Here is a 22594-nt window from a genome sequence, read left to right as displayed (position 1 = left end):
TAAAATCGCGGACTGGTTCACAGAGGGCAGGGCTGGTTTCAAATAAACTAGATCGTGGCAATACCGCTTCCCCATGTTGGCACTCAGGCGCCGCAGTCATCTGACCTCTCGTAAGCCGCAAGGTAATTCTTTCTGGAAACAAAGTGGCGATACTGGTGACAGTACTGGAACAAGTGGTCAGCGGGTTGAATTTGTTGTATCACGCTCAAAGCCCATCACCGCCACGTCTGTGACGTAATACAAGACCGTTGCGATAGATGCGTAGCCTTGGCAAACGACTTTGTTACATGGAGTTTTCGAGTTTCGTTATCTAAGTTTTTGTGATTAGGTCTTTGCTTTCGTTGCATAGTCCAGTTAGGGTTGACTGGCTCTAAGGGGAAGTGGTAAATACTTAAGAGCTAACAATTCCTTAACCTAATGGAAATCTTGACGCTCAACGATAGCACGTATGATGGTTACAACCTTGAAGCAGGCATATCTAACTACGGCAGCTCGTAGTGGAAGCATCATACAGTCGCACTCAGACAAAGAGTCCCCCGACATGTTTCCTGTCCACGCTACCTGCGCATGATAGGGGATTCGGTATCTGCATGCTAATAAACGATGTGACCCGCTAGATGGCTCCGGACATGAAGAAGGGATGCCTGCATTAATCGGTGTGCATATTGAAGTAGTGAGTGTTAGCTGTACTATCACAGCGGGAAGGCCAAGTGGATCATGTCGGCCTCTGTCGGAGTTGTTCTCGGCCTGATCAATATAAGGCCTGAGAGGTAGGCCTTGTAGATAGTTTCCTTTCTCATGCTGTTACACTTTTGGTACAGTTAGTCGTTGGTTTTGCAGCGATGTGTTCGAAGACAAGGAGAACGGCTCGTTGTCTCTAATTAATGATATTTTGGTTGTCGAACTCATCCTTTTTACTCTTTACTTATTGATCAGTCCACGAAAGAGCCTGCGAGCTCATCGTGAGGCCTATAACCAAGGGACAAGACAGTTGCCCTAGTTCAATATATCACTGCAAAGCGCTTCTCAGGCGACAACAGATAGTATACTCCACAGCTGAGTAGACGTAGCATAGCCGCAATATCCTGTCTTGATTCCGCTTTACCACGATAGCGATGAAGACTATTTGCAATCATAACCAACAACTCTTCGCTATTGGTGCCCTTTATGGAAGCTACAAGGAAGATTGGTTCGTGAATGGCGGCAGACGAATAGCTAAGTAATGACGATCACGCCGAGCCGATCTTGAGACTCGAGTACAGGCCGTGTTGAATGCGTATTTCAAGTCGGCGATACAGCCTTTTAAGCGGAAGCATACAAGACGGAAAAGCACGCCAAGTGCCATACGCGAAGAGCGAGTCGGATAGTTACGCGAATTATGTTTATCCTTGCTGTTTCATAAGTGAATATAGCGTTCTGTAACGCTATTCTGATCGGCGCCATGCCGTTGATTCCTTCCCTGTAGAGCATTAGCAAAGAGTGTCTTATGGGATCGCTAAGACTCGGTAGGATGAAGGATTTGTCCTGGCGTCTTTCTGAACATTGTGAAACAAACAATGGTAACGCGATGGACCGGCCGATTCTATACACTCTCATCACATACTGATTCGGAGTAGTCCCTCTGTGTAATTGCTTGATAAAAAATCAAACTTGACGAGACATAGCTGAGATGACATTTTATTAGAAGTCGCCAACATCACGCACTTGACAAGGTAGCCACATACTTGGGTATCGTGGCCCCAAAATAATACCAATATATGCTCTGAACCAGGACCATTACAGGGGATATCATACAGAAGACCCTTCCCTTATGCCTAGTTAATGGCCACCCGTCCTTCCATGTCCAAGAAGCCGAAGGCTTTTGCTTTCCTTTTGATTCTATCCGAAATCCTATTGTACCATAAACCTTTTTATACCACAATTGGCGTGGCACTGCTAAACAGCTCAATAAAACACACTGGGTATCCTCTCTTTTTCATTAGCCAGTCTTCTGTTGCGCCCATCGACCCTTGTTGCTCCCGGACTGGTTGAATGCCAGCCTTCGGCCAATATTTCCAAAACATACACAGCAACAGAACAGAATACTCAACATCCAAATGCTCTTTTCAACAGTTTGTTGACTGGCCAGTCCGCCAAGCATCAAGACAGGATCTGCCGTGCTTGCAGAGGAGTTTGAGCCGAAAACTCCGGCAGCCGGATGGCACGCTGGCGTAGGGACCATGTCGGGTCTGAGGCTCATCACTATGGCCGAGCCCACGACGCTGATAGTCGAGGATAGAAGAAACCCCGGTTTTGATCGGTCAATTAGATACCATAGAAATGGGTTTACAAGAGCAAGTGCTAAGGAGACCTGAAGTGTCGATGCCCAAGGAGTCTTGCGCTGTTGTATCTGTTAGCTTATCGATCCTGAAAGTGACGGGACCCAAGCGGAAGACTTACGATGGCAAAGACAATGCCGACAAAGGCGCCAATGCCCCTGAAAGCCAATCCCCAGTCGGTGGCTTGACTTGGCTCTTCTTCCGAGCCGATGGCATGGTCCGATGCGGACTCCTCCTCTTCCTCGTGGCCAAATACGCCTTCCCATACCCCGTCAAACCACGGGAGCAACGCACCAAGGACCACCCCGGAGACCCCCCAAAATGCCATAAATGAGATGTCGTACTTGCTTGATTGCCTGACATCCTCGATCTGCAGCCTGGTCAGGTTGTGTCTGTCCTGGAAGCTCGCTACCACAACGCCGTACAAAAGACCCAGACCAAACAGTAGCAGAGCTCTAAGGCCCATGTAGAGGACTGTGGCCGTCCTTGATAGTGGCGGCGGCCGAACTGGTTGATGCAGAGAAGAACGGCGCCGCATCGGCCTGCCCCTTTCTTTTTGGATCTTGTAGTATGGCTCGTCGGTGCTCAGCTTCTTGGCCGGCGTCTCGGCTCCTGTGCCCCAGGGTGTGTCTGGCTCATCCTGCTCGAATCTATCCTTTCCATATGTCGTGGGTGAGTAGATGCCGTAGAGCGCCGAGCTCGTGAGATTCAAGTATGATTGCGCGCGGCTAATTTCTCCCGAATCCGAAAGTCTGTCGTGGTTTCTCGGCGTGTGCAGCCTTGGATCGAGAAGACGCCGGTTGAGGGTATCGAGGTTCAACGATTCACTCCAGCTCGCGCTTGAGCTCTGATCTGGGCTATGGGCCGCTACCTGCGGTTGAGGATCGTCTTGCTCTTCCGGAGGCGTCGGGCCCGTGAAGTTGAGCTTAAAGGGGCGACGGGGAATCGGTCGTAGCAACGTGGGACCGTCTTGGTTTTGCGACATGATTTCGGATGGGGAGATCGGCTTTCCTGTCTGTGTATGATGCCGGGCTTTTTCTACCTCGTTAATCCGCTGCTCTGGGGGGCAAGCGGCTGTGGTTAGGTACGAAATGTATGTATCCGTTCCGTCGAGTGTCGATAGTGCCTCGCTCTTATAAGTAGACAGGTTCTGGGAGGACGGAGGTGGGCTCTTGAGTTCTGGGCAAAGGCACACAATTATAAATTGTCTGTCGTGTCGCCCGGCGAGATGTTGTCCGATCCGATACCAGACTTTCTGAATCACATGTTACGCGTAAGGTCTTTCTTTATTCGTCGGCACCAAGTCCGATGGCTCGAGTTACTGCAATGCTCGAACTTTACTTGCGCGCCACGGGGTTTCAATCTTAGCGCTCAGGCAGCCTGTTGATCCCATTCATGTAAACTTGGAGTCTCGCGGTAGCAGCGTAGGAGAGAGCTCAGGTGAGATGGAGAGAGGACCGATCGGTCTTCACTGGAAACAACACGACGAGGGCAATTGGCTGTATGAGACACGTCAGTCACATCAACCAGCAGTCACTTCTGCTCTCAACGCCTGCTCTTATAAGATTCGGACTCGGCTGGCAAAACGGGTTGAGACACTCGACCACTTGTTTCTATGGAGCCAAGCCCTACCGCATGCATTTTCACCCCAAGTACGACGGGAGGGGGTTAGCTTTCGGCGGGACCCCGTCTGGACCGTTTTAAGTTTTTAGTTGGTCACTGAGCTCTGAGCTGACAATGGCCAGCTCTTCCAGTGGTCTAACTATGGATCCATAGCAGCCTCAAACCCCTGTGCCAAGTACTTGTTCCCCTCTCGAGGAGGAGTTTCCCAGGGGATCACATGCTAGACCCCCCGGCGCATGACTCTGCCTGCTCGTTGATGTGCAGCGCTACCCCACACTCTCCAGCGCCCCATGTGACTGCCGTTCATGTTTATTGGCTTACCTACGTAGTGAGCGCCCGTCTGTTCTGTTTCGAGACCCAGCTCGTGCATTGCAGAACTGCACATTACGTGCAGGTCTGCCACTCTTACCTCGTCTACGACACGATACGAGATGTTGTATCTGTGCCGAGTGAAGTCGCCAGAACCCGAAAGCTTCCCTAAGATTTGAGGCGGGTGCGAGACACCCAGGCATCAAAACCAAGCAAAACAATCCCGAAAGCTCCACGGCGCCATGAATTGCCAATTGGAACGGGTTCGAGCAGCATCTCTGTAGCCGGCTTGTAAGCGATGTCGGCATGGTCGGCACGGGTGCGTGGAGCCCAGACAGGCAACACCGTCGGGACGGAGCTTTTTTATACCAAGCGAGTGTAACATACAACGGCAGGACCTAACGTCGTAAGACTTCTGCGAGTGACAGGCTCACAAGTTCATTGAGGCTAGAACGTGCGACCATTGGACTTCCGCTGATGTAGAATGATTCAAAGGGTTTCCAGGCCTTTGAAGCTGGTTCAAGTGCAAAGTTAGGTGTGATATGGGAATAGGTGGTTATATCCACCCTAGTAGAAGGTCAACTTATGGGACCATGTGAACCTTTGTATGCTCCGTTGTATTTGTGTCGATTCATATTCTCCGGCTTGCAGACAATCTGTTACAATTTATAGTCTAAACCAGACTGTGGCCCCTCTTGTGGAAGCATACCAGAGTTTTCACAATAACCGGCACTCTAAAACAAAACAAAAAACTCCGTTATCACGATCGTTATATAAAATGCGATGGTCAGCATGCCCCTTTCTCTGCAACTTAGGACGAGAGAACGCCTCGCGGAACCTCAGGCGTAGTGAGACAGTCTATCAGTACTGACCAAGATCCCGATGTACTTGCATGCAGCACCAACTATAAATGGAATTATGATTAAGCAAATCAGGCCGGCACAACCTGTACCATTAAAACGTGATGCAGCATCGCCGTACGGAGGTGCAGCCAGAGTACGAACAAAACGCCTGACCTGCCTGGGGGAAAAGGTGCAGCGAAATTTCCTCTCGCACAAAAGACAGAACAATGGCTCAACGAGACAGCGAGCCCGACACAACGGTGGCCCGTACCAGCCGTCGATCGCGCCATCAGCTCGGACTGCCGCATCTCGGACCCCGTGGCCCGGACCTGGTAGATTTGAGACCGTCCCGCACTGTTGCTGGCCCATCAATAAGACTACAGCATAACGATCTCGGCATGACCACCTATATTTCAGTAGTTACACACTACGTCACTATGGTCGCGGTGCTGAAAGTGGTGAGCATGCTAATAACATAACGCGAGCAACGTGTGTCCGTGTCGGGTTCGCATATACTCAGCTGGACCACCCCCGGGACAAGTATCAAACAGTCTAGATGGTACCAAAGCGCTTACTACGGATGTCTTGTGAAAAACAAACAGAGACAGACGAATGAAAGAGCTTGAAAGTCGCAACAGAGATAGCGTTGGGCCGGAGAAAATTCTACAAGACTCTCCCAAGACATTAAGTGAGGGGCACATGGAGGTTTGATGATGCCACAGATGATGTGTTGCAAGGCGTTGATCATTTACAACTGGAAGAAAGGGCGAAGCACACATATGCTGGATCATTGTTTGATGCATTTAATCATTCGCTTTGTTCTTCATACTATTCATCGTCCTCTTCCTCATCTTCCGAGTCGACATCCTCAAACTCATCCTCGCTCTCTTCCGCTCCTTCTGGTCTGGGTATCATAACAAATGCCTCTAGGCAAGTGATTCTGTTCTCGGTGCCGTAAGTGCCTAACAACTTGCCAACTTGCTTCTTTTCCTTCTCCCCGATCTGCTTGGCCTTGTTGAGCTCGGTAATACCGGTCTTGAAAACCCGGATCTTGCCATCACTGCTTCCACAAACAAAAAAGAGCTCGTCGCCGTCTTCGGATGCTCTCAGGACGGAAAAGTCTTTGATCCGTCCTTGGACCCCTGCTGCTTTGCCGCCTAATTGTGCAATGTGCTTGGCGACTGATAGTGTCGGTGCCTTCTTGTCACCGGATGCTGCTGTCCTCTCGCTCAAGTCTTCCGGCTTTGTGGAAAAGAACATGATCCTGCCATCCTCAGTCGCTACGGCTAGTATTGAACCATCCTCCTCTTTCTGGCCCAATTTGGTGTAGATGAACTCATGAACCTTGGTCCGTTGGTCAGGCATGACACTACACTTCGGCGTGCCGTCCATGCCAAAGATGACAATGTCCCTATCGAAACCCACTGCGAATTCCTCGGCAGCCTGCGGCTCCCAGACGATCTTCCTGCCCTCGCCGGAAGAATGCCGCCCTTCCCCGATCGCGGCAAGCGTATCTCTTCCAAAGTTGAGCACACCGGCCTTCTTCGCCGTCATAAGATTCCACAGTCTCATACTCCTCTCGCCCTTGCTCACGCTGATCATAAGCTTCATGCTGGGATGCACTGCGAAATCATTGACACCGGACGGCGCACCGCCCATAGCTGCCGTGTCACCGCTCGGCCGGCCCAAGGGTTTCGGGATAGGAACCTTGATGGATGACATGAGCGTCATGTCCCTTGTTCTCGTAACGGCGATGGTCGAGTCCTCGCTGGCGGAGATGAGCTTTCCCTTGGTTGGGAAGGACAGCTTGGTGACGGTCGAGCTGTGGTGGAGCAGGGCGCCAACCTCACGGTTCTTTGCGTTTTCGAGAATCTTGCGAGGAGCGATCTTGGACAGCAAGTCCTGCTCCTCCTGGCTCTTCTTGCTAGGCGGATGGGCGGAGATATTGAAGACGTTGATGCGCTCATCGGTGCTGCCTGTGGCCAGCATGACCTTCTGGCTCTTGCCGGGCTCGGGAGCCGAGGGAGGGGAGAGGGCTATACATCGAATAGCAGAGGTGTGGGCGTTGAACAAGAACGTGTCGGCGAATTCTGTCCTGTCGTCGTCGGGTGTGATGGTTGCTGTGATGCCGTGGAGGACGCGGTCGTAGGAGCCGGCTACGATCTGGATTGTGAAGGGCTCCGTTTTCTTGGCTTTCTTGGTGGCTGCCTGCACTTCTTTGGCAGCACCATTGGTGGGCTCGGCTCTCTTTCTTTTGCTGCCCATTGTGACTGATGGCCTGGTATGATTGTGAGTTGTATTTTCTAGGAGCACCGAGATTGTCACGCAGCGGCTTGTTAGTAACTCATTAATGGAAGTAACAAAAAAAGTTCAAGAGTGGGGCTCTCCGGCCAACGATAAGACTGATAAGATCTTATCGGAACTCGTGTTTTCTCTATACATGGCACAGTACTCCAATGCCTGTCTATATATGGATCTGTCCAGTAGACTAGTCTAGGTCAGAGGCAGATAACTTCAAGTGATACTGCACGGCACCTACATGGACTGTGCTGCATATGATGAGATCAAGTCCGCCTTCCAAGACGGGAAGAGTGAACAATCCACGGACCATCAAGTCTCCAGGTGTCAAGGTATTACTATATTTCATATTCATATCATTCTGGGGTCTTATTTTACTTACCCCAGTGAGTTTACGCTCGCTCGCTAGTTGTGGCGTGACCTCTAGGTTGACCTCTAAGTTGTACCTCGTAACTAGGGTGCTCCTGCCCGCTCCTGCCTGCTCCGGCCTGCTCTTAAAGAGGCGGCCTGGATAGTGACACCAAATCAAACGCACGCTGTTTCACCGGCCAAGTCCATAAAATCCACCATACTATTCCTTACAGCGAAATCTGTCATATCCATCTTGGACGCAGCTGTAACCGCTTACTGCACTCAACAGGGATATGCTCCAGTCGCGTTAACCAGATTGTACCACTTGACACCACACCATCGTTGCGTAGTACTTCGTGTCTCATCATTTGGGCATCGTCGGCACAGGCGGCGTTGCACTGCCAACACTCGAGTTGCGTTGATGCTGCTGTTGCTGTTGCTGCTGTGCCTGCTGCTGTGCGTTAGCTGCCGCGGCTGCTTGCGCTTGAGCCTGCTGTTGGGCTTGAGCCTGCTGTTGCGCTCGTAGCAACTGGGCATATTGATGAGGACCATTAGCTATTGCTTGTCCTTGACCCCCTGCCGCAGCGTTCATGGCTGACTGTGCTAGGTTGTTGTGTCGATTTTGAAGTAACTGCGTCGCCATTTGCCGCACTACATCTTGTGGTGTGTTGGGATGCGTTTGGCGGATCTGGCTCTCAATATGCTGAAGTTGAGATACGAACGTCTGGTGGATTTGTGGGGCCATGGTTGTGTTAGGTCTCGGAGATCCTGATTGCCCAGCTGGCATATTAAGGCCTGGGGCAGGTGGTGTCGACATTCCAGAGTTCGCCGCGCCATTGAACTGTGCCAAAAGAGCCTGTGCTTGAGCGTTGTTCATGTAGTTCTTCTGATTGATACCGTTGGCTACTGCTGCTCTCATGGCGGCAGGTGGGGAGTTCTGAAGGGCAGGGCTACCCTGTTGTGGCGTATGTGTCTGCTGTGAAGCCTGCCGCATTTGCACGGCTTGACGCTGCTGCTCAGAAATTCGCTGGGCTTGCAGTACGAGGTTGAGATCTGGCTGAGTAGGAATGGTCATTCTTGCCTGGCCGTTGACGACAGGCATTTGTACCTGGCCGTTGCTGTTCATTTGCATGGGAGGAACAAGTCCGCCGGCCATTGGGCCTTGCGATACATTGCCTGTTGGAGTTCCTTGCATAGGCAACCGCGGTCGTGCTTGACCATTCACTGCCATCTGCTGAGTTTGATTGATACGGTTTACACCAGCAAGCGGATGAGTAGCACCAAGCTGCTGATTATTCTGAGGCGCCTGAGCAGTCTGTCCATTGACCATCTGCGCAGCTTGACCTTGTTGCTGTGCCCTGGCTTGCAAAGCTGCTTGTAGTTGAGGATTTGCAGCACTTGTCGTAGCAGTATTTGCCCGTACTCGGCGCTGCGCCTCCAAGCGCTGTTGTTGGTGTAGCGCCATTCGCTCGGCCAATTTCTCTGCCATTGCCTGATCTCGTTCCCACCGCATAATTGAGTATTCTCGTGGCGTCTTGATGGGACCGGCCCGAGGCTGCGGCTGTTCTTGCTGTTTCCGCATCTGGGCAAGGTTTGCTGCGTGCTGTTGTTTTTGGACTGCGGTTTCTCGTTTCTTGGCAAGTTTGCGCATTGCATCAATCATGGTAAGATGCTTCTGGTTGCGTCGACGTTCGACTTTCACCGGCAACGACAGGCGTTTACGGATAAGAGGTGTGACTGGACCATTTGCTCCTGCCTGCTGCTGTGGTTGTTGCTGCTGTTGCTGTTGCTGCTGCTGCTGTTGTTGCTGCTGCTGCTGCTGTTGCGCTTGTTGAGTAAGAGCGTTCGCATTGTGCTGACGGATGATTTGCTGTGCTTGATCGATGCGGTTTTGCCATAGTTTAAAGTACTGTGTCTTTTGCATATCATGAGGTAGACCTTCCAGCATGACCCAGCGTTCGAAGCACTCCCATGGCGTTCGTCTCTCCGCACCAGATGCGAAGACAGACTTGGTTGAGAGGATGCTCGCGATAAGGGACCAGTTGTATGAATGCTCACGAACGAGAGATTTGAGTTCGTCATCCTCGTTGACTGTCCACTGGGAACAGCTCCTCGATTCATAGAACGTCTGGAAAGGCATTGCATGCTCACTAGGTGGGCGAAACTGATGACCTGCATGCAACCTGTCTCGCATAGCCTTGTTCTCGGTTTGGAACAAAGCTACATCGGGATTCTGCGGTTCCAGGTGGGTTCTTGGCCTCGGCTGATCAAATAACAGCTCTTCTTCACTATCCTCATGCGCATATTGGTAGCGACTTCGTTTTCGAGGAGGCTCTTTCGCAATCAGTTCTATGCGACCATCAACATACTTGCTGAGTGGCAGAGCCTCGCGTCTCCAGTGTGCGTCAGGGTCGTGCTTAGGTGTAACAATGTCCTGGTCAGGAATTTTCAGAGGAGATCCGTACAAGGGCAATTCTTCCAGAAGGCGGTTGGTGTGTGGAGAAGGATTCAGACCGAAGACAACGTCATCCTCGTCAAGCGTGAATATGGCGGAGGGAGAGATTGTGTCTAGGAAATTGTCATGTGGTTCGTCATCGTGCTCCATGGGGGAATCAGTGTCTGCCGATGAAATCAAGTCTGGTGTTTCATGATTCTCAGGTCCGTTGAAGCCATCGCCATTGACCATCGTAACATCATGGCTGAACAGTAGTTCGCCACCATTCCACTGTGGCTTCGGCGGGTATTGCGGCGCAGCAGCGTTCACCTGCATATCAGTCCGTTCCTCAGGGTATGCAATCCATTCGGCGCAAGCTTGCGCTAGATTTCGTGCCACCGCCGTCTTCCATTTTCTTTCCTGACGGAAGTCAGTCCGCATCCATTTCATCTCTTGTAATAGCACATCCCACTGAGAAGTCTGTCTAATTGGCTCAGGGCATCGTTTAGGTTGACGTAACGACCACTGGTCCCGTTGCTGCATGTGGTAAATTCGCTTCAAGACACGACACGCTTGGTGCTCATTCATGTGAAGATATGCGTCTGGTGTGGATACGGTTTTGTGAGCATGGTGAAGAATTTGTTCCAGAGGTTTCATCCATTTATCGGCGTTGGAGAATCCTGCGATGAATAGTGGTGTGAAGTAGTCGGTTGTGGGAACTTGGCCTACGGATTTCGACCGAGCATGCACCACTGATCTATCCGACTCAGGGACTCTCTGAGGCTGCTTGCCAAAAACCACGCCGGCCAACCTGCTCTTCTCCTTTATTCTGGACTTTTCAGCAAAGCTCTGACCCCGCGCCCTAGGAGACTGTGAGGTTGGAGTTATCGGAACAAGCGATCGAAGATCCGACTTCTGCTGTGGCACTGATAATGCCTGCAAAGATGTCCCAGATAATATCTCCGAAACAGGCTTTTGCCTAATGCTGTCAGACGACGACGGAGTGGCATGCGGCTGCTGAGATAAGTCTGATCCTGACGCCTTACGCTTTCCTTCCGCTGAAGTATTCTTCTGCCCCGCTGTTGCAACCGTATCTTCAGTGCGCTGTGACGGATCTTTAACGACCGATTTGATGGGGCATGAAGACTTGACGACAGGTTCAGAGACAGCATGACCGGAGCCCTTCATAGTGACTATTGCGCCCTCAAGTGGTTTGACCACAGCTTCATCCGTACTCGCAGTAGCCTTATCCACCGACGGCGGCAAAGTCACACCGTCACTCTGGGTACTGTCGACAGTTGCGGCACTTGCAGAGTCACGAAGGAGTTGGGCCTCAACCTCTTTCGATGTGCTTCCTGAGAATCCATGTTGTACTATCGATGCCGGGGCTTGCGGTTGGCTGTCCTCGGGTTTTGTGGTCGCAGGCCTCTCGTCCAAACGCAACCCATCACGCTCAGGACTAGTGTTCGTCGATGTTTCCAAGACCGCAGGTGTAGTCGCCGTATGTACCGTGGAACTCGGGGAAGAAAGAGAATCAGCTGGGCGAGATGTCTCGTTCGTGAAGTTGGGAGAAAGGGCGGCCTGAGGCTTCGGTTCTGGTGCTGATGATCCATTCACTTCTAGTTGCGGTAATTCCGACACTCCGTCTTGCTTGAGCTTGTTCTTCTGTTGGAACGGGCCTGGTACTCTGCTATCCTGCTGCACCGGCTCAAGTGCAACGTTGGGGACCGTAGATTGGCGCGCAGCCCCTGCAACGGAACCAGGCCCCTTTGCTGGGGTGCCATTGATGGGCACAGCTTTCCCTATATGCGCCGACTTCACATCGTGTCCATTGATCGAGTTTCGGCCCTGCAGCGGCTGTTGACCAATTTGTCGCGATTCCGCTGACGCGTTGTTGTCGTCGTTGTTGCCAAGAGGTACTGAATGAGAAACTTGCGGCGCCTGTGATACTTGCGCAGGAAATGCAGGAGCTGTCACTCTGGGAGATACTGTAGAGGATGGTCCTATTTGAGATCGCGGCGCAGAGGGCAGATGCTGAGGCGTTGCAGTGGGCGAAAGGCGCGGCACGACGGCAGGACTGGCTTTGGGAACATCGAGTGCATTTTTGCTACTCGGTTGAGGCGTAGGCGTCGTCGTAGGCGTCGTCGTCAAGGCATTTCCCTTGGTTGTGGAGAGTGTCTGGGTCGAGTGTTTAAAGGCATCAGATGGAAACTTGGGTCGGGGCGGGATGTTTAGTTCAGCGAGTTTGCGTCCCCTAGAGTTAGAGTCGCATCGTCAGTTACCAGCAACGCAACGCAATTGCGCAACACAGCGACAACAGGACAGAATTGAGAGAACAAGGTGGACATGAACTTGCAGCACATACCTTAGGATATCATTTGCGTCAAGAAACTTTGCTTCGCCCTCGTTGGCCGGTGGTGCGTCGAGATGCCCCAGTGGGAAGTTTGGGAGCCCATCTAGAATGGTTGCGACGGCGTACAACTCCTTCAATTTCCTCTTACGCGACTGTCGAATTGACCTGCGCATCGTTAACACGCCAGTCCGTATGTCGTTTTTATCGGAAAGACGAGCTCTATAAGATGATATGCAACTTACCCGCATGCATCCCGTTTTTGTTGAATGACTGGCGCGCGGTCGGCGGGCACGACCGAAGTCATAGCATCGGCGACAGCAACATCCGCTTTTTCGGAGAGCGGATGATGCAAACAATCTTAATGGACTCTTGTTTGATGGAAAAAGCGATTTTTTCCAGATGAAATGGCCAGCGTGGGGGTGCTGAATTGATGGAATGGTCGTCGAGTTGAGTTTTTCGCCGACCTGAAGTCGTGATGTGATGCTGCTACTGCTAATACCAAGCGCAGAGCACAGGCGTTGATAGGGAATTGTGATTTCTTGAGCTATGTACGGGAGGTATGAACACTGGAACTAGAACTAGAAGATTGAACTTGACATTTGCTTCACTGTAGCCTGCAAATTTGTTAGCTAGCCTGCCCCCCCTACTGAGCATATAAGTAATGCCGTATGTAATCCAGAAGAAGAGCAGGGGCTTTGCAGGGAGGAGTCCGGAACGTACCCCACCCGCACTGATGCCCCTCATCAAACCTGGAGAACCTCGCGCCCTTAATGGCCAACTGCAGCGTCTTATCTGGCGACAATCATGTCGCTAATGTTCAGTTGGGCTAGCAGAGAAATAGAATTACATGCAACCTGAAGTTAATAAGTGGCCCTGCTCTGCGGTAAATCGTGATGCCATCGTACATGTGTAGGTTAGTAGAGGCGGAATTGGGAATAGTGCCTTTTTTTTTTTTTTTTTTTTTTTTTTTGCTTTGGCACCCATGAGTCGAATTCTTGACCTATGCCTTTTTTCTATGCCGAAGCAAAACACCATGATGCAGGCAAATCGGCATGGAAATCAACGTCCTCAGTTCCTGAGAGGCGTGGTTCAGGGCTAATGATTACCATCCATGCTGGCGGATGGCACCGGCATGACTCGGGCTTGAGCAGACAGGCCAGTCCTTATGGAGTGCTTGCGATACTGTAAGACCTTGAGACAGCATACCGCATACCCTGTTTGCTCACACAAACAAGAATCAGTGCTGCTTAGCATCTTTCAGCACTTTGGATTGCCTCCGCATACCTGCACAGCCTCTTGAAGAAAATACAACTCTTGCAAGGGATGGTGGCTTTGCTTGTAGTATCCGGGTTTCTACTTGCGTCTCAAGCCGAGAAGCGAAATAACTGCTCTTGCCGTATTAAGCCTGTTGCTAACCCGAAAGTTTGTGGAACGTATATTTTATGTATCACAACGATGATGAGTCGATACATCGCATTCCTTGAGAGGTTCGAAAACAATGTGATAAGTAGTCGTGCAAGACACAATCGCTGCTTTGATTATGTATAGATATATGAGATTCTTCCAATCAACTTGATGGTGGACCAATCAGCTCGAATTGCTACCTAATGTAGACTGGGACAAGGCATGGAATAACCCCCGTGGACGACGAAATAAACCGGTTTGACCGGACAGAGGTCACTTAATCTCACCAAGAAAGCTCTGGTTTAGGCTGACACAAACCTTTACAGCGCAATCTTTAAAAGTCAACAAAATTTCGAGTATTATCATGTCGATTAGTGACCAAACAAAACTATATCTTCAAATCCCCTAAAAGTCAATATTATGTTCTGTTGTTATAATAGATACAAAAGAGTACTACGAAATAAGAGTTGTCCGGTTTATTTCGCCCTCCTCGGGGGGATGGATACCGATCCGATGGCCTGTGGAACTAATGCGAGGTTATGTGGTTACAGCCACAGCGGAAAGCTGAGCATGATTTGGTGTGCCCTGTGTGCAACCTTTTGCATTGGTCTGTTCAACAGCCACACGGATGACCGAATTACCTCAGCCACTGCATCCTCCATCCCTTGAAATCAACATTTTGAACGCTGGGGACGTCAGGACGTCACTTTCTTGGTAACATTCAACTATCCACCATGCCAGATTCCACGACGACACCACAAGCGCCACGGATCGCTATCAAGTTCGGTGCTGCCGTCGCAAACACGACAAAGGCTGCATATGGCGCAAAGAAGCCGCAACCACCCTCCTCGCTCGGGAAACGACCTCGATCTCACGCCCTCAATCCTGACTCTGACTCAGAAGACGAAGATGAGCACCTTGGAAAACATGAAGCAGTGACTACCTTAGGGGGCAGCATTGCTGAGAGAGGAGATCGGCCTCGAGATACGAAACTTGCCCGCACTGATCAGAAGACCTTGGTCATTGCTTGCCAAACGGGTGGCGGGTGGAAGGCAGCAGCGAAGGCGCAAAGAGGAGGGCAGCCTTCGCCACATGAAAGAGGAAATAATCCAAAAGGTCTGGACAGAGATACAGAACCTGCAGACCACGAAAAGGACATCAAATGGGGTCTGAACGTAACCCAGAAACCCGTAGCAGAGGATCGAGCCGAAGTTGAAGGAGAGCAAGCAATGCCCGAGTCCAGGACGAGCAGCAAAGACCAAAATGACATTCGACCCTCAAGTCCCAGAAATGCAGATCAAGACGCCATGGATGCCCTTCTCGGGAACGACACGAGAAAGAAGAAAATTGTCATCTCAGACGCCGATACTGAGCAAGATCAGTTCAAGGCTGCCGTCCAGGCTGCTGGCGATGTCTCAACCATCGAGGAGTATGATCAAATCCCTGATGGCGAATTTGGAATGGCTATGCTTCGCGGGATGGGTTACGACGAATCAAAGAAGAGTGCACAACCGACGGAGGTCCGCCGAAGGCCTGCATTACTGGGTCTAGGAGCCAAGGAAGACGAAGAGATCAAAAAGGCCGACATTGCCAAGAAGTATGGTCACCGCAACCGCCCACCTCGCTTACAGGATTACAGAAGAGAAGAAGACGCAAAGCGGAAGCAGAGGGAAGAGAGATATTCGAGCAGCTACAAGCATGAGCGCGAGCGCGAGAGGTCGGGCTACAGCTCCAGCAGAAGACACGATGATCGAGATCACAACCGTGACAGTGACCGTACCCGCGATCGCGATGGAGGCAGTCGTAGGCACCGCGACAGGCACTCGAGATATTGATGTGCCCTTCTCGCCGACTGAAAACTAGCCTGGTAGATGCTTTGGCTTATCGACAGGCATGCCAACTCGGTCATAGCATGCAGCGTTCGCACACACAGATGCGCAAAGGCAGTCAATCAATGAGAGCAATAATACAACGTCATGGAATTCTGAGGTAATGACTTATTCGTCCAACACAATTGAGATAAGATTGCTTATACTAATGCGTAAAATGAAGAGTGAGATTTGATCAGGGAATGCGCCATCACTGCCCGGCGTCTGCTGCATGCAGACTTTGGCGTTCATTTGCCTTCTCAATGTGGTGCTGTGAAGGTGTGGCAACATTGCTTGGACCCTTCTTTACCTCCACATCATCGACCCCAAATTGGTCCGCTTGTGTCTTTGCAAAATCACGAGCCTTGATTTTTTGCGCGAACAAGACATCAAGCTCTCCTTGGTTTCTTCCCTTTGGCTCAGGCAATCTGAAGAATGCCCATACCAAACACAGGAAGCACAAGCCGGACCAAAACAGAGCGGCCCTCGGTCCCCAGTTCCAGGCGCTTGCATTCAGCATTTGCGGATTCATTGCCACGCTGAAGATTCCTATGAGGCGTCAGTCTAAGAAATTGGGCGAGCGAAATGTTCTTACCACAGAGGTTGTAGCAGATTCTAGCAAGCGCGATCGTAGGCGCCCTCAATTTCGACGAGGGGATCTCTGTGACGATGCTATAACAGCAGGGACCAAGTGAGAGATCGTACACGACAATATAGACAACCAACTAGATGGGTTTGTTAGCTAATCTTAACCTATGGTGAATCGCCTCCGGACTTACCAGAACAGCCACCGCCCAATTAGCCACATTGTTGTTTTCGCCACATGCAGCATATACGACGCCGATAAGGAGCAACAAGACAAACAAAGCAGCAAGTCCGGAAACATAGATGGTACGACGCCCGATGCTCTTCATCAGGAACCAAGCAGATACCGTGCCCAATGCTCCCATGGCTAGTGCCACTACCTGGATGGTGAAGGAGTTCTCCTCGGATATTCCGGCCGTTTGAAAGAATAATGGTGCAAAGGCAATGAGGTTTGAGCCACAAAGAGACTGGCTGACCCATGTCATGCAGTTGATCTCAGTCCGCCGGCGGTCGACACCTTCGAAGCATTGTCGGTAAGTACACAACGATTCTCTAAGCTTGCCTAGTTGAGTTTTTGGAGCACTATCTTCGAGCTCCACGTGCATCTTTTTGTCTGCCAAAATGGTATGCTTGATCAACTCGAATTTGTTATGGTTTTCTTGGTCTTTGTAGTTCGAGATCCGTTGCAGGGACTTGCGCGCTCCACCATAATCGCCTCGTCGAGCCAGCCACCAGGGGGATTCTGGAGCCATCCACACACAAGTCAAGATAGGTATTGGCCAAATCCATTGCAGCATGAACGGAACTCGATATGCCCATTGGCTATCGCCTAATCCGAGGAAGCCACGAAGCACGCCTGTAGCAATGAGCTGGCCAATGACCCAGCACAAGTTTGCATATGTTGTGAAGTAGGGTCGCAGCACGAGTGGTGCAATTTCTGAAGCATACGCCGCTGGCATCGTTTCGAAGACACCCCAAGGGATTCCCTGGAGAATCTCACCGACCATCAGCGTCGCAATGTTGGGTGCAAAAACCGGGACGAAGATGAAGGCAATCATGAGAGTCAATGCCACAAGCATGGTTTTTCTGTACCCCACCCTTTGTACAAACATTCCAGCTATCGATAGACCAATGATCTGCCCAATCTGGGCTCCAGCCGACAGTGCTGTCTGCCATTCTGCTGGGATTTCGTACTTGCCATTTTCCACTTCGACACCATACCGTCTCTGCACATATTCAGTGATCAAAACCATCAGTCAGTAGGCGGCTCTCCACGTACCTGGAAGGCCGAGAAAGCATAGAAGCCTGACAAAAGTGCTAAGTCAAAGCCTTCCATGATAATGGCAGTAGTGAATATTAACGACCAGCAGAGTGCTTTCCAGCAATGATTAATCGCCTCCTTGATCGTCATGTTCCTCTCGAAGTCTGCCGCCGCTCTGGCACCAACAGTCATGCCTGGTAGACTGTCGTCCTCACTAGTCTTCATTTTGTCGAGGTCATCAACTGTGAGTTTGGCGGACGGGTTTATCCGCACAGGATGGATTTCCATCGAGTTATCACCAGGATTTGCTTTTGCCATTGCCGAGCTGGGTACTGCCATGGGTTCGTAGAAGAGCTCGCTATAAGTGACAAGTTAGCCTTGCATTGCAATATTCGGGTTTTCACAAGTTCTCAAATGTAGAGCTCCTCCGCACCTCCCATCGGGAATGTTCCCGAGTCATCATTAAACATGGCAGCGGAGATATACTTCGATTCGCACTTACTGGTATGGTCTGAGGTGGGCAGCACTGAGATGCAAGATCCATAATGCGGAAGAGAAGGAGACCAGAAACGACGAGGAAACCAGCGATACTTGAGGAGAGGAACTAATATCGCAGACATGGCACTAGTTCATCACTTTGGAGGGCACGCTGCGTGGGTACCTTCTTCCATTTTCTCTCGACTTCATAGCGACAACTTGGCTAAACCCATACCTGCATACATCAAGAGCGTATTAAGGGCTATACGAAGGATGTAAGGCTACCCGGAAATCTGAATACGCCTAGTAATTTGACAGAACCTTATCTCCTTAGACCTTACTACCGGACTTTCACCCTTAAAATCATTATTATTTGTTCCATGTAATCCCATATGTATTACTCGATCGAGCTTGTGAGTCTCCATATCACTTTTCTATTTCTCGTTGTCAATATAAAACACTACAATGATCACCAAGTGTCCATGCTCGATGAGATATATTTGGGACGTCGGCGATGGACCGATTTGATACTAGCCTCAATAAACTTCAACAATGACCTGGATCACCGAAAGAACGAATGCGCTATTCCAGCATCTGTGACCCTTCGACAACTTCTACAGAACCCAACCACGGTTCTCATTGGCTCCCGGGCGTAGAGGGCCGTCTCTTCTAAACACGAACCGTAGATGGCAAGCTCATCTCGCCACTCGGCTCTTTCAACATAGTGACGAGGTCACTTGCTGCCATTGAGTTTGTAAAGAAACCCGCCGCTGTCACGAAGGCAGCTTCGAGTAACGGTGTTTGCCTGAGAGACTTGACAAGACAAATCTGATAGAAAATGACATTAAACTTTTTCCTCGCCCTGTAGAACGAATATTTGGGCCAGACGAAGGAGGAGTCGAGCCCTGTCTTTAAGGACACGTACAACAGAGACTTGATGGCCAATTTCAGTGTCCTGTTAGCGACTCGCCATGGGTGATTTTCCCGTGGCCTCCCAGTCCTGCACGTATGTCTCCCCTCTTGGCATAGCCGCAGTGTCTTGAGATTCAGGCTCCAACGTGTGGTTACAGCTGGTTTCCAAATAAGTACAACAACTATGCGGTCTGTGGTCCTACAAGCTGACCCAGACTATGTTGGAAACAACTATTTCCCAAACTCTGAAAGCCGCCACGGCATGTGGGCGGGTCATGTGACATCATGGACAGGAACTGCTTCCTCGGTTTCGTCGGAGGTACCAGCTATGGGCCAGGAAGACCCAGTCAACCAGCCATATCCTGAACCACGAATGGTATAATCCGGGGAGGACAGCTGGATTGGCCTTTGCAGTGTTGGTCTATCTGATGAAGCAGTGCAGGGTCTTATAGCCTGTGCCGTGCATGTGTGTATATATTTATGCTGTCTGCGATCCCGGAAGTAATCCCGAATGTGAAGTATAGCAGTACTACGTCGTTGGCTCATATTAATGTTGTATCTATACTGTCGTCCAGTGACTTTTGTTTAGGATGTCGTGATGGTATGTGTATATTCATCCTTCCCCTCACTTTAGTACGGAGAATAATTTGCTTAGCTCATACGTAGCGTGGTCGTCCGTGAACCACTTGGTACAAGAGTGTGGTGTGGTTTGCAAAGACAAAACCAGCCGGGGTAGGTCCAGGTCCAGGTCCACTATACAGGATGCTTTTTCCAGCGCAATGAGAAAAGCATTGTCAAGCACCTGAGTGGCCGTAATAACGTCACGGAACCCTCGGGGGCCGTTCAAAGTGCTTTCACACTTGGCATCTGTATGATATGAAAGCGGTGGGATTCAGGAGGTGGCATGATATGGTCTATGGTGTTCTTATCGAGAAGTTGGCAGGCTGGACTGCTGCATTTGACTAAATGGTGGGGCTCAACGGCAACTGCCAGCACGCACTGCTTCGTGTCTCGCTGATCATGTTCAGATCCTATTGGCTGGGGGGAAGAAGAACCAGCCACTCAGGCGTCTCGATTCGAAATTCCAAGCATTGATCAGTGAAAACAAACTGCAGGGGACTACTCCGTACATTGCTCCGTAACAAGGCGGTCAAGTCAAAAGTTGAAAGTTGAAAGGGGTCCAAGACAGCGCTAGCTCCCCTACTGCTTCTCTGCTGGCCCTCATCGTCGCACTACTTGTACTTTTTCCTCCCCAAGTCTGCCAGATTGCAAAAACGAGCCATTGTCACCGTTGGCTTCTCTTTTGCAACGAGGGAAAGAGACCCCAAGATGTCGAAGCCCGTGAGCACAAACGGGAGCGAGTCCGAGTTCGAGTTTGTCGAGACTCCGAAAGCTCCCACTCCCACCTTCAACCACGGTGCAGATTGTGGTGTGAGGACTACTTCGGTATGTCGAGGCCCACCCCCCGCCCACGAGTGATTGCGTTTTGCTACGCTGTCGGCATTGGCCACAGCTTCAGCTGCAGCTACAGCTACAGCTAAAGCTATAACGCCGTTGAGAGGGCAATGTAAACTGACGGATCATGTAGTACCCAGCTATCAAGAATGCCCCTCTCCCCGCCGACTCTGCGAGCAGTGATAGCTTCTCGGTCATTGGCCTGGTTGCCGCCATCGCCGGCGTACCTCTGTGGCTATCATGGAAGGTCGGGGGCGGTCTGAAGACGGGCATTTTCTTCGCCCTCTTCACCAGCATCCCCATTCTGGCCGCCTACTGGATCACCGTCTCCGCCCTGGCCCCTCGCAAGAACGAGAAAGCCAAGTACCCCGGTCGTCCCGTCGAGCACTACCTCACCTTCAAGAAGCAGTCGGACCGTGCCAAGTACCATGGCAAGAACAAGATCCCTCTGGAGACCTTCGCCGAGATGTACTTTGACAACGAGGTCGACTTCAATGGCGACTGCCTCGACATCATGGAGTACCGACACGATTGGGCCAGCTTCCGCTTCACGTGGAGCCTCTGCAAATACTTCATCTTCGGCATGATTCCCGAGGTCATCATGCACTCTCGCTCTCAAGGTTCGTTTGCTCTGCCTCTCCCGCGGAAATTGCCAAGCACACCTTACTAACCCTACTCCCTGGCAGACGAAGAACAGGTTCGTGACCACTACGACCGTGGCGACGACTTCTACGGCTGGTTCTTGGGCCCTCGCATGATCTACACCTCTGGCATCATCAGCGACATCAACAAGGAAGAGACACTCGAGGAGCTCCAGGACAACAAGATGGGCATTGTTTGCGAGAAGATCGACCTCAAGGAGGGCGAACGTCTCCTCGATATCGGTTGCGGCTGGGGTACACTTGCCCGATTCGCCAGCGTCAACTTTGGTGCCCACGCCACTGGTATCACCCTTGGACGCAACCAGACCGCTTGGGGCAACAATGCTCTCCGCAACGTTGGCATTCCTGAGGAGCAGAGCAAGATTCTCTGCATGGACTACCGTGATATTCCTGTTCCCGATGGTGGTTACAACAAGATTACTTGCTTGGAGATGGCTGAGCACGTCGGTGTCCGCAAGTTCAAGAGCTTCTTGCAGCAGGTTTATGAGATGCTCGACGACGATGGTGTCTTCTTCCTCCAGATCGCCGGTCTCCGCAAGCCCTGGCAGTACGAGGACCTGATCTGGGGTCTATTCATGAACAAGTACGTCTTCCCTGGTGCTGATGCCTCTACACCGCTTGGATTCTTCGTCGACTCGCTCGAGGCCGCAGGTTGGGAGATCAAGGGCATCGACACCATTGGTGTTCACTACTCGTCCACCCTCTGGAAGTGGTACAGGAACTGGCTCGCCAACAAGGACAAGGTCGTTGGCAAGTACGGTAACCGCTGGTTCCGCGTAAGTTGAAGCACCCCCAGACATGAGATTGATAATCCACATGGACGCAGACACTGACAAAGGTTTTAGGTGTGGGAGTACTTCCTTGCATACTCTACAATTGCCTCTCGCCAGGGTTCCGCGACTTGCTACCAGATTGTTCTGGTCAAGAACATCAACTCGACTCACCGTGTTGAGGGTATCAACTCTCAATTCGGGTTGAAGGGAGCCCTCGAGGCGGCCAAGGCCAAGCTCAATTTCTCGGCTTGGGCCAAGCAGAATGCTGACCAGTTCCCCCAATTCCCTACTTCCAGCACTGCTTAGGTCAGAGTTTGTTAGTTAAGGGATTGGGCTCCTGCATATAGGAGCCAAAGGAAGAAGGAATGGATTCATAGGGACAGAACTAGTGTTGTGGGCAGGGCTTTCACTACTTCTGGCTTTATATGTTATGTGACGGAATGGGACTGGGGCATGGACTTGTCCGACTAGACGACGGGTTTACGACATGGCTTCCCATTTGTAAGGAGTTGGCGACTGCATAGGTTTGTGCACTTTGATGAAAGTACAGTGCTGGCATTCACATGTGGCTCGAAGATAGATGTTAATGAGTTGTAGACAAAAGTACAGTTTCAAACTCTACCAATGATGTTGAATGTCTCAAGTGATTCATTGCTGTGCCTGTTGGTG

The 22594-nt window shown here is 50.9% G+C and overlaps 6 protein-coding genes across 6 annotated transcripts; 2 read left to right on the top strand and 4 right to left on the bottom strand.

The window, feature by feature from the left end:
- Positions 1 to 1659: 1659 nt before the first annotated feature.
- BKA67DRAFT_269681 (insulin-induced protein-domain-containing protein) lies at positions 1660 to 3533 on the bottom strand. Its single transcript, XM_046095873.1, has 2 exons — positions 2440 to 3533; positions 1660 to 2380 (listed from the first exon to the last, which is right to left on the bottom strand). Exons 1-2 carry the CDS (start codon positions 3301 to 3303, stop codon positions 1979 to 1981), a joined length of 1266 nt encoding a protein of 421 aa, XP_045958360.1. The 5' UTR covers positions 3304 to 3533; the 3' UTR covers positions 1660 to 1978.
- Positions 3534 to 5690: 2157 nt separating this feature from the next.
- BKA67DRAFT_269653 (WD40-repeat-containing domain protein) lies at positions 5691 to 7756 on the bottom strand. Its single transcript, XM_046095871.1, has 2 exons — positions 7632 to 7756; positions 5691 to 7580 (listed from the first exon to the last, which is right to left on the bottom strand). The coding sequence occupies exon 2, from the start codon at positions 7355 to 7357 to the stop codon at positions 5921 to 5923; it is 1437 nt and encodes a 478-aa protein (XP_045958359.1). The 5' UTR covers positions 7358 to 7580; positions 7632 to 7756; the 3' UTR covers positions 5691 to 5920.
- BKA67DRAFT_269662 (uncharacterized protein) lies at positions 7503 to 8005 on the top strand. The gene has a single exon (XM_046095872.1). It carries the CDS (start codon positions 7648 to 7650, stop codon positions 7903 to 7905), a length of 258 nt encoding a protein of 85 aa, XP_045958358.1. The 5' UTR covers positions 7503 to 7647; the 3' UTR covers positions 7906 to 8005.
- Positions 8006 to 8105: 100 nt separating this feature from the next.
- BKA67DRAFT_658419 (uncharacterized protein) lies at positions 8106 to 12832 on the bottom strand (the record flags this gene model as incomplete). The annotated part of the gene is made up of 3 exons (XM_046107271.1): positions 8106 to 12429; positions 12541 to 12693; positions 12771 to 12832. The coding sequence occupies 3 exons, from the start codon at positions 12830 to 12832 to the stop codon at positions 8106 to 8108; spliced, it is 4539 nt and encodes a 1512-aa protein (XP_045958357.1).
- Positions 12833 to 15396: 2564 nt separating this feature from the next.
- BKA67DRAFT_592384 (general substrate transporter) lies at positions 15397 to 17871 on the bottom strand (the record flags this gene model as incomplete). Its single annotated transcript, XM_046104830.1, has 5 exons — positions 15397 to 15465; positions 16111 to 16349; positions 16396 to 16525; positions 16580 to 17611; positions 17665 to 17871. 5 exons carry the CDS (start codon positions 17869 to 17871, stop codon positions 15397 to 15399), a joined length of 1677 nt encoding a protein of 558 aa, XP_045958356.1.
- A 2245-nt stretch (positions 17872 to 20116) lies between these two features.
- BKA67DRAFT_564114 (S-adenosyl-L-methionine-dependent methyltransferase) lies at positions 20117 to 22568 on the top strand. Its single transcript, XM_046102709.1, has 4 exons — positions 20117 to 20481; positions 20624 to 21110; positions 21177 to 21928; positions 21998 to 22568. Exons 1-4 carry the CDS (start codon positions 20365 to 20367, stop codon positions 22229 to 22231), a joined length of 1590 nt encoding a protein of 529 aa, XP_045958355.1. The 5' UTR covers positions 20117 to 20364; the 3' UTR covers positions 22232 to 22568.
- The last annotated feature ends 26 nt before the right edge of the window (positions 22569 to 22594 follow it).

Source organism: Truncatella angustata, assembly GCF_020726525.1.
Source record: "Truncatella angustata strain MPI-SDFR-AT-0073 chromosome Unknown BKA67scaffold_4, whole genome shotgun sequence".
In the NCBI taxonomy this organism is placed as follows: domain Eukaryota; kingdom Fungi; phylum Ascomycota; class Sordariomycetes; order Amphisphaeriales; family Sporocadaceae; genus Truncatella; species Truncatella angustata.
The sequence above is the reverse complement of the archived record's forward strand: the minus strand, read 5'-3'. Positions and strand labels throughout refer to the sequence as shown.

Excerpts from the sequence above, each read along its gene's own strand:
- BKA67DRAFT_269681 (XM_046095873.1), bottom strand. The coding sequence starts at position 3,303 with ATGTCGCAAAACCAAGACGGTCCCACGTTGCTACGACCGATTCCCCGT. Across the intron at positions 2,381-2,439 it reads TCGGCATTGTCTTTGCCATC|CGCAAGACTCCTTGGGCATC; the intron begins GTAAGTCTTCCG and ends CAGATACAACAG.
- BKA67DRAFT_269653 (XM_046095871.1), bottom strand. The coding sequence starts at position 7,357 with ATGGGCAGCAAAAGAAAGAGAGCCGAGCCCACCAATGGTGCTGCCAAA.
- BKA67DRAFT_269662 (XM_046095872.1), top strand. The coding sequence starts at position 7,648 with ATGATGAGATCAAGTCCGCCTTCCAAGACGGGAAGAGTGAACAATCCA.
- BKA67DRAFT_564114 (XM_046102709.1), top strand. The coding sequence starts at position 20,365 with ATGTCGAAGCCCGTGAGCACAAACGGGAGCGAGTCCGAGTTCGAGTTT. Across the intron at positions 20,482-20,623 it reads GTGGTGTGAGGACTACTTCG|TACCCAGCTATCAAGAATGC; the intron begins GTATGTCGAGGC and ends CGGATCATGTAG. Across the intron at positions 21,111-21,176 it reads CATGCACTCTCGCTCTCAAG|ACGAAGAACAGGTTCGTGAC; the intron begins GTTCGTTTGCTC and ends ACTCCCTGGCAG.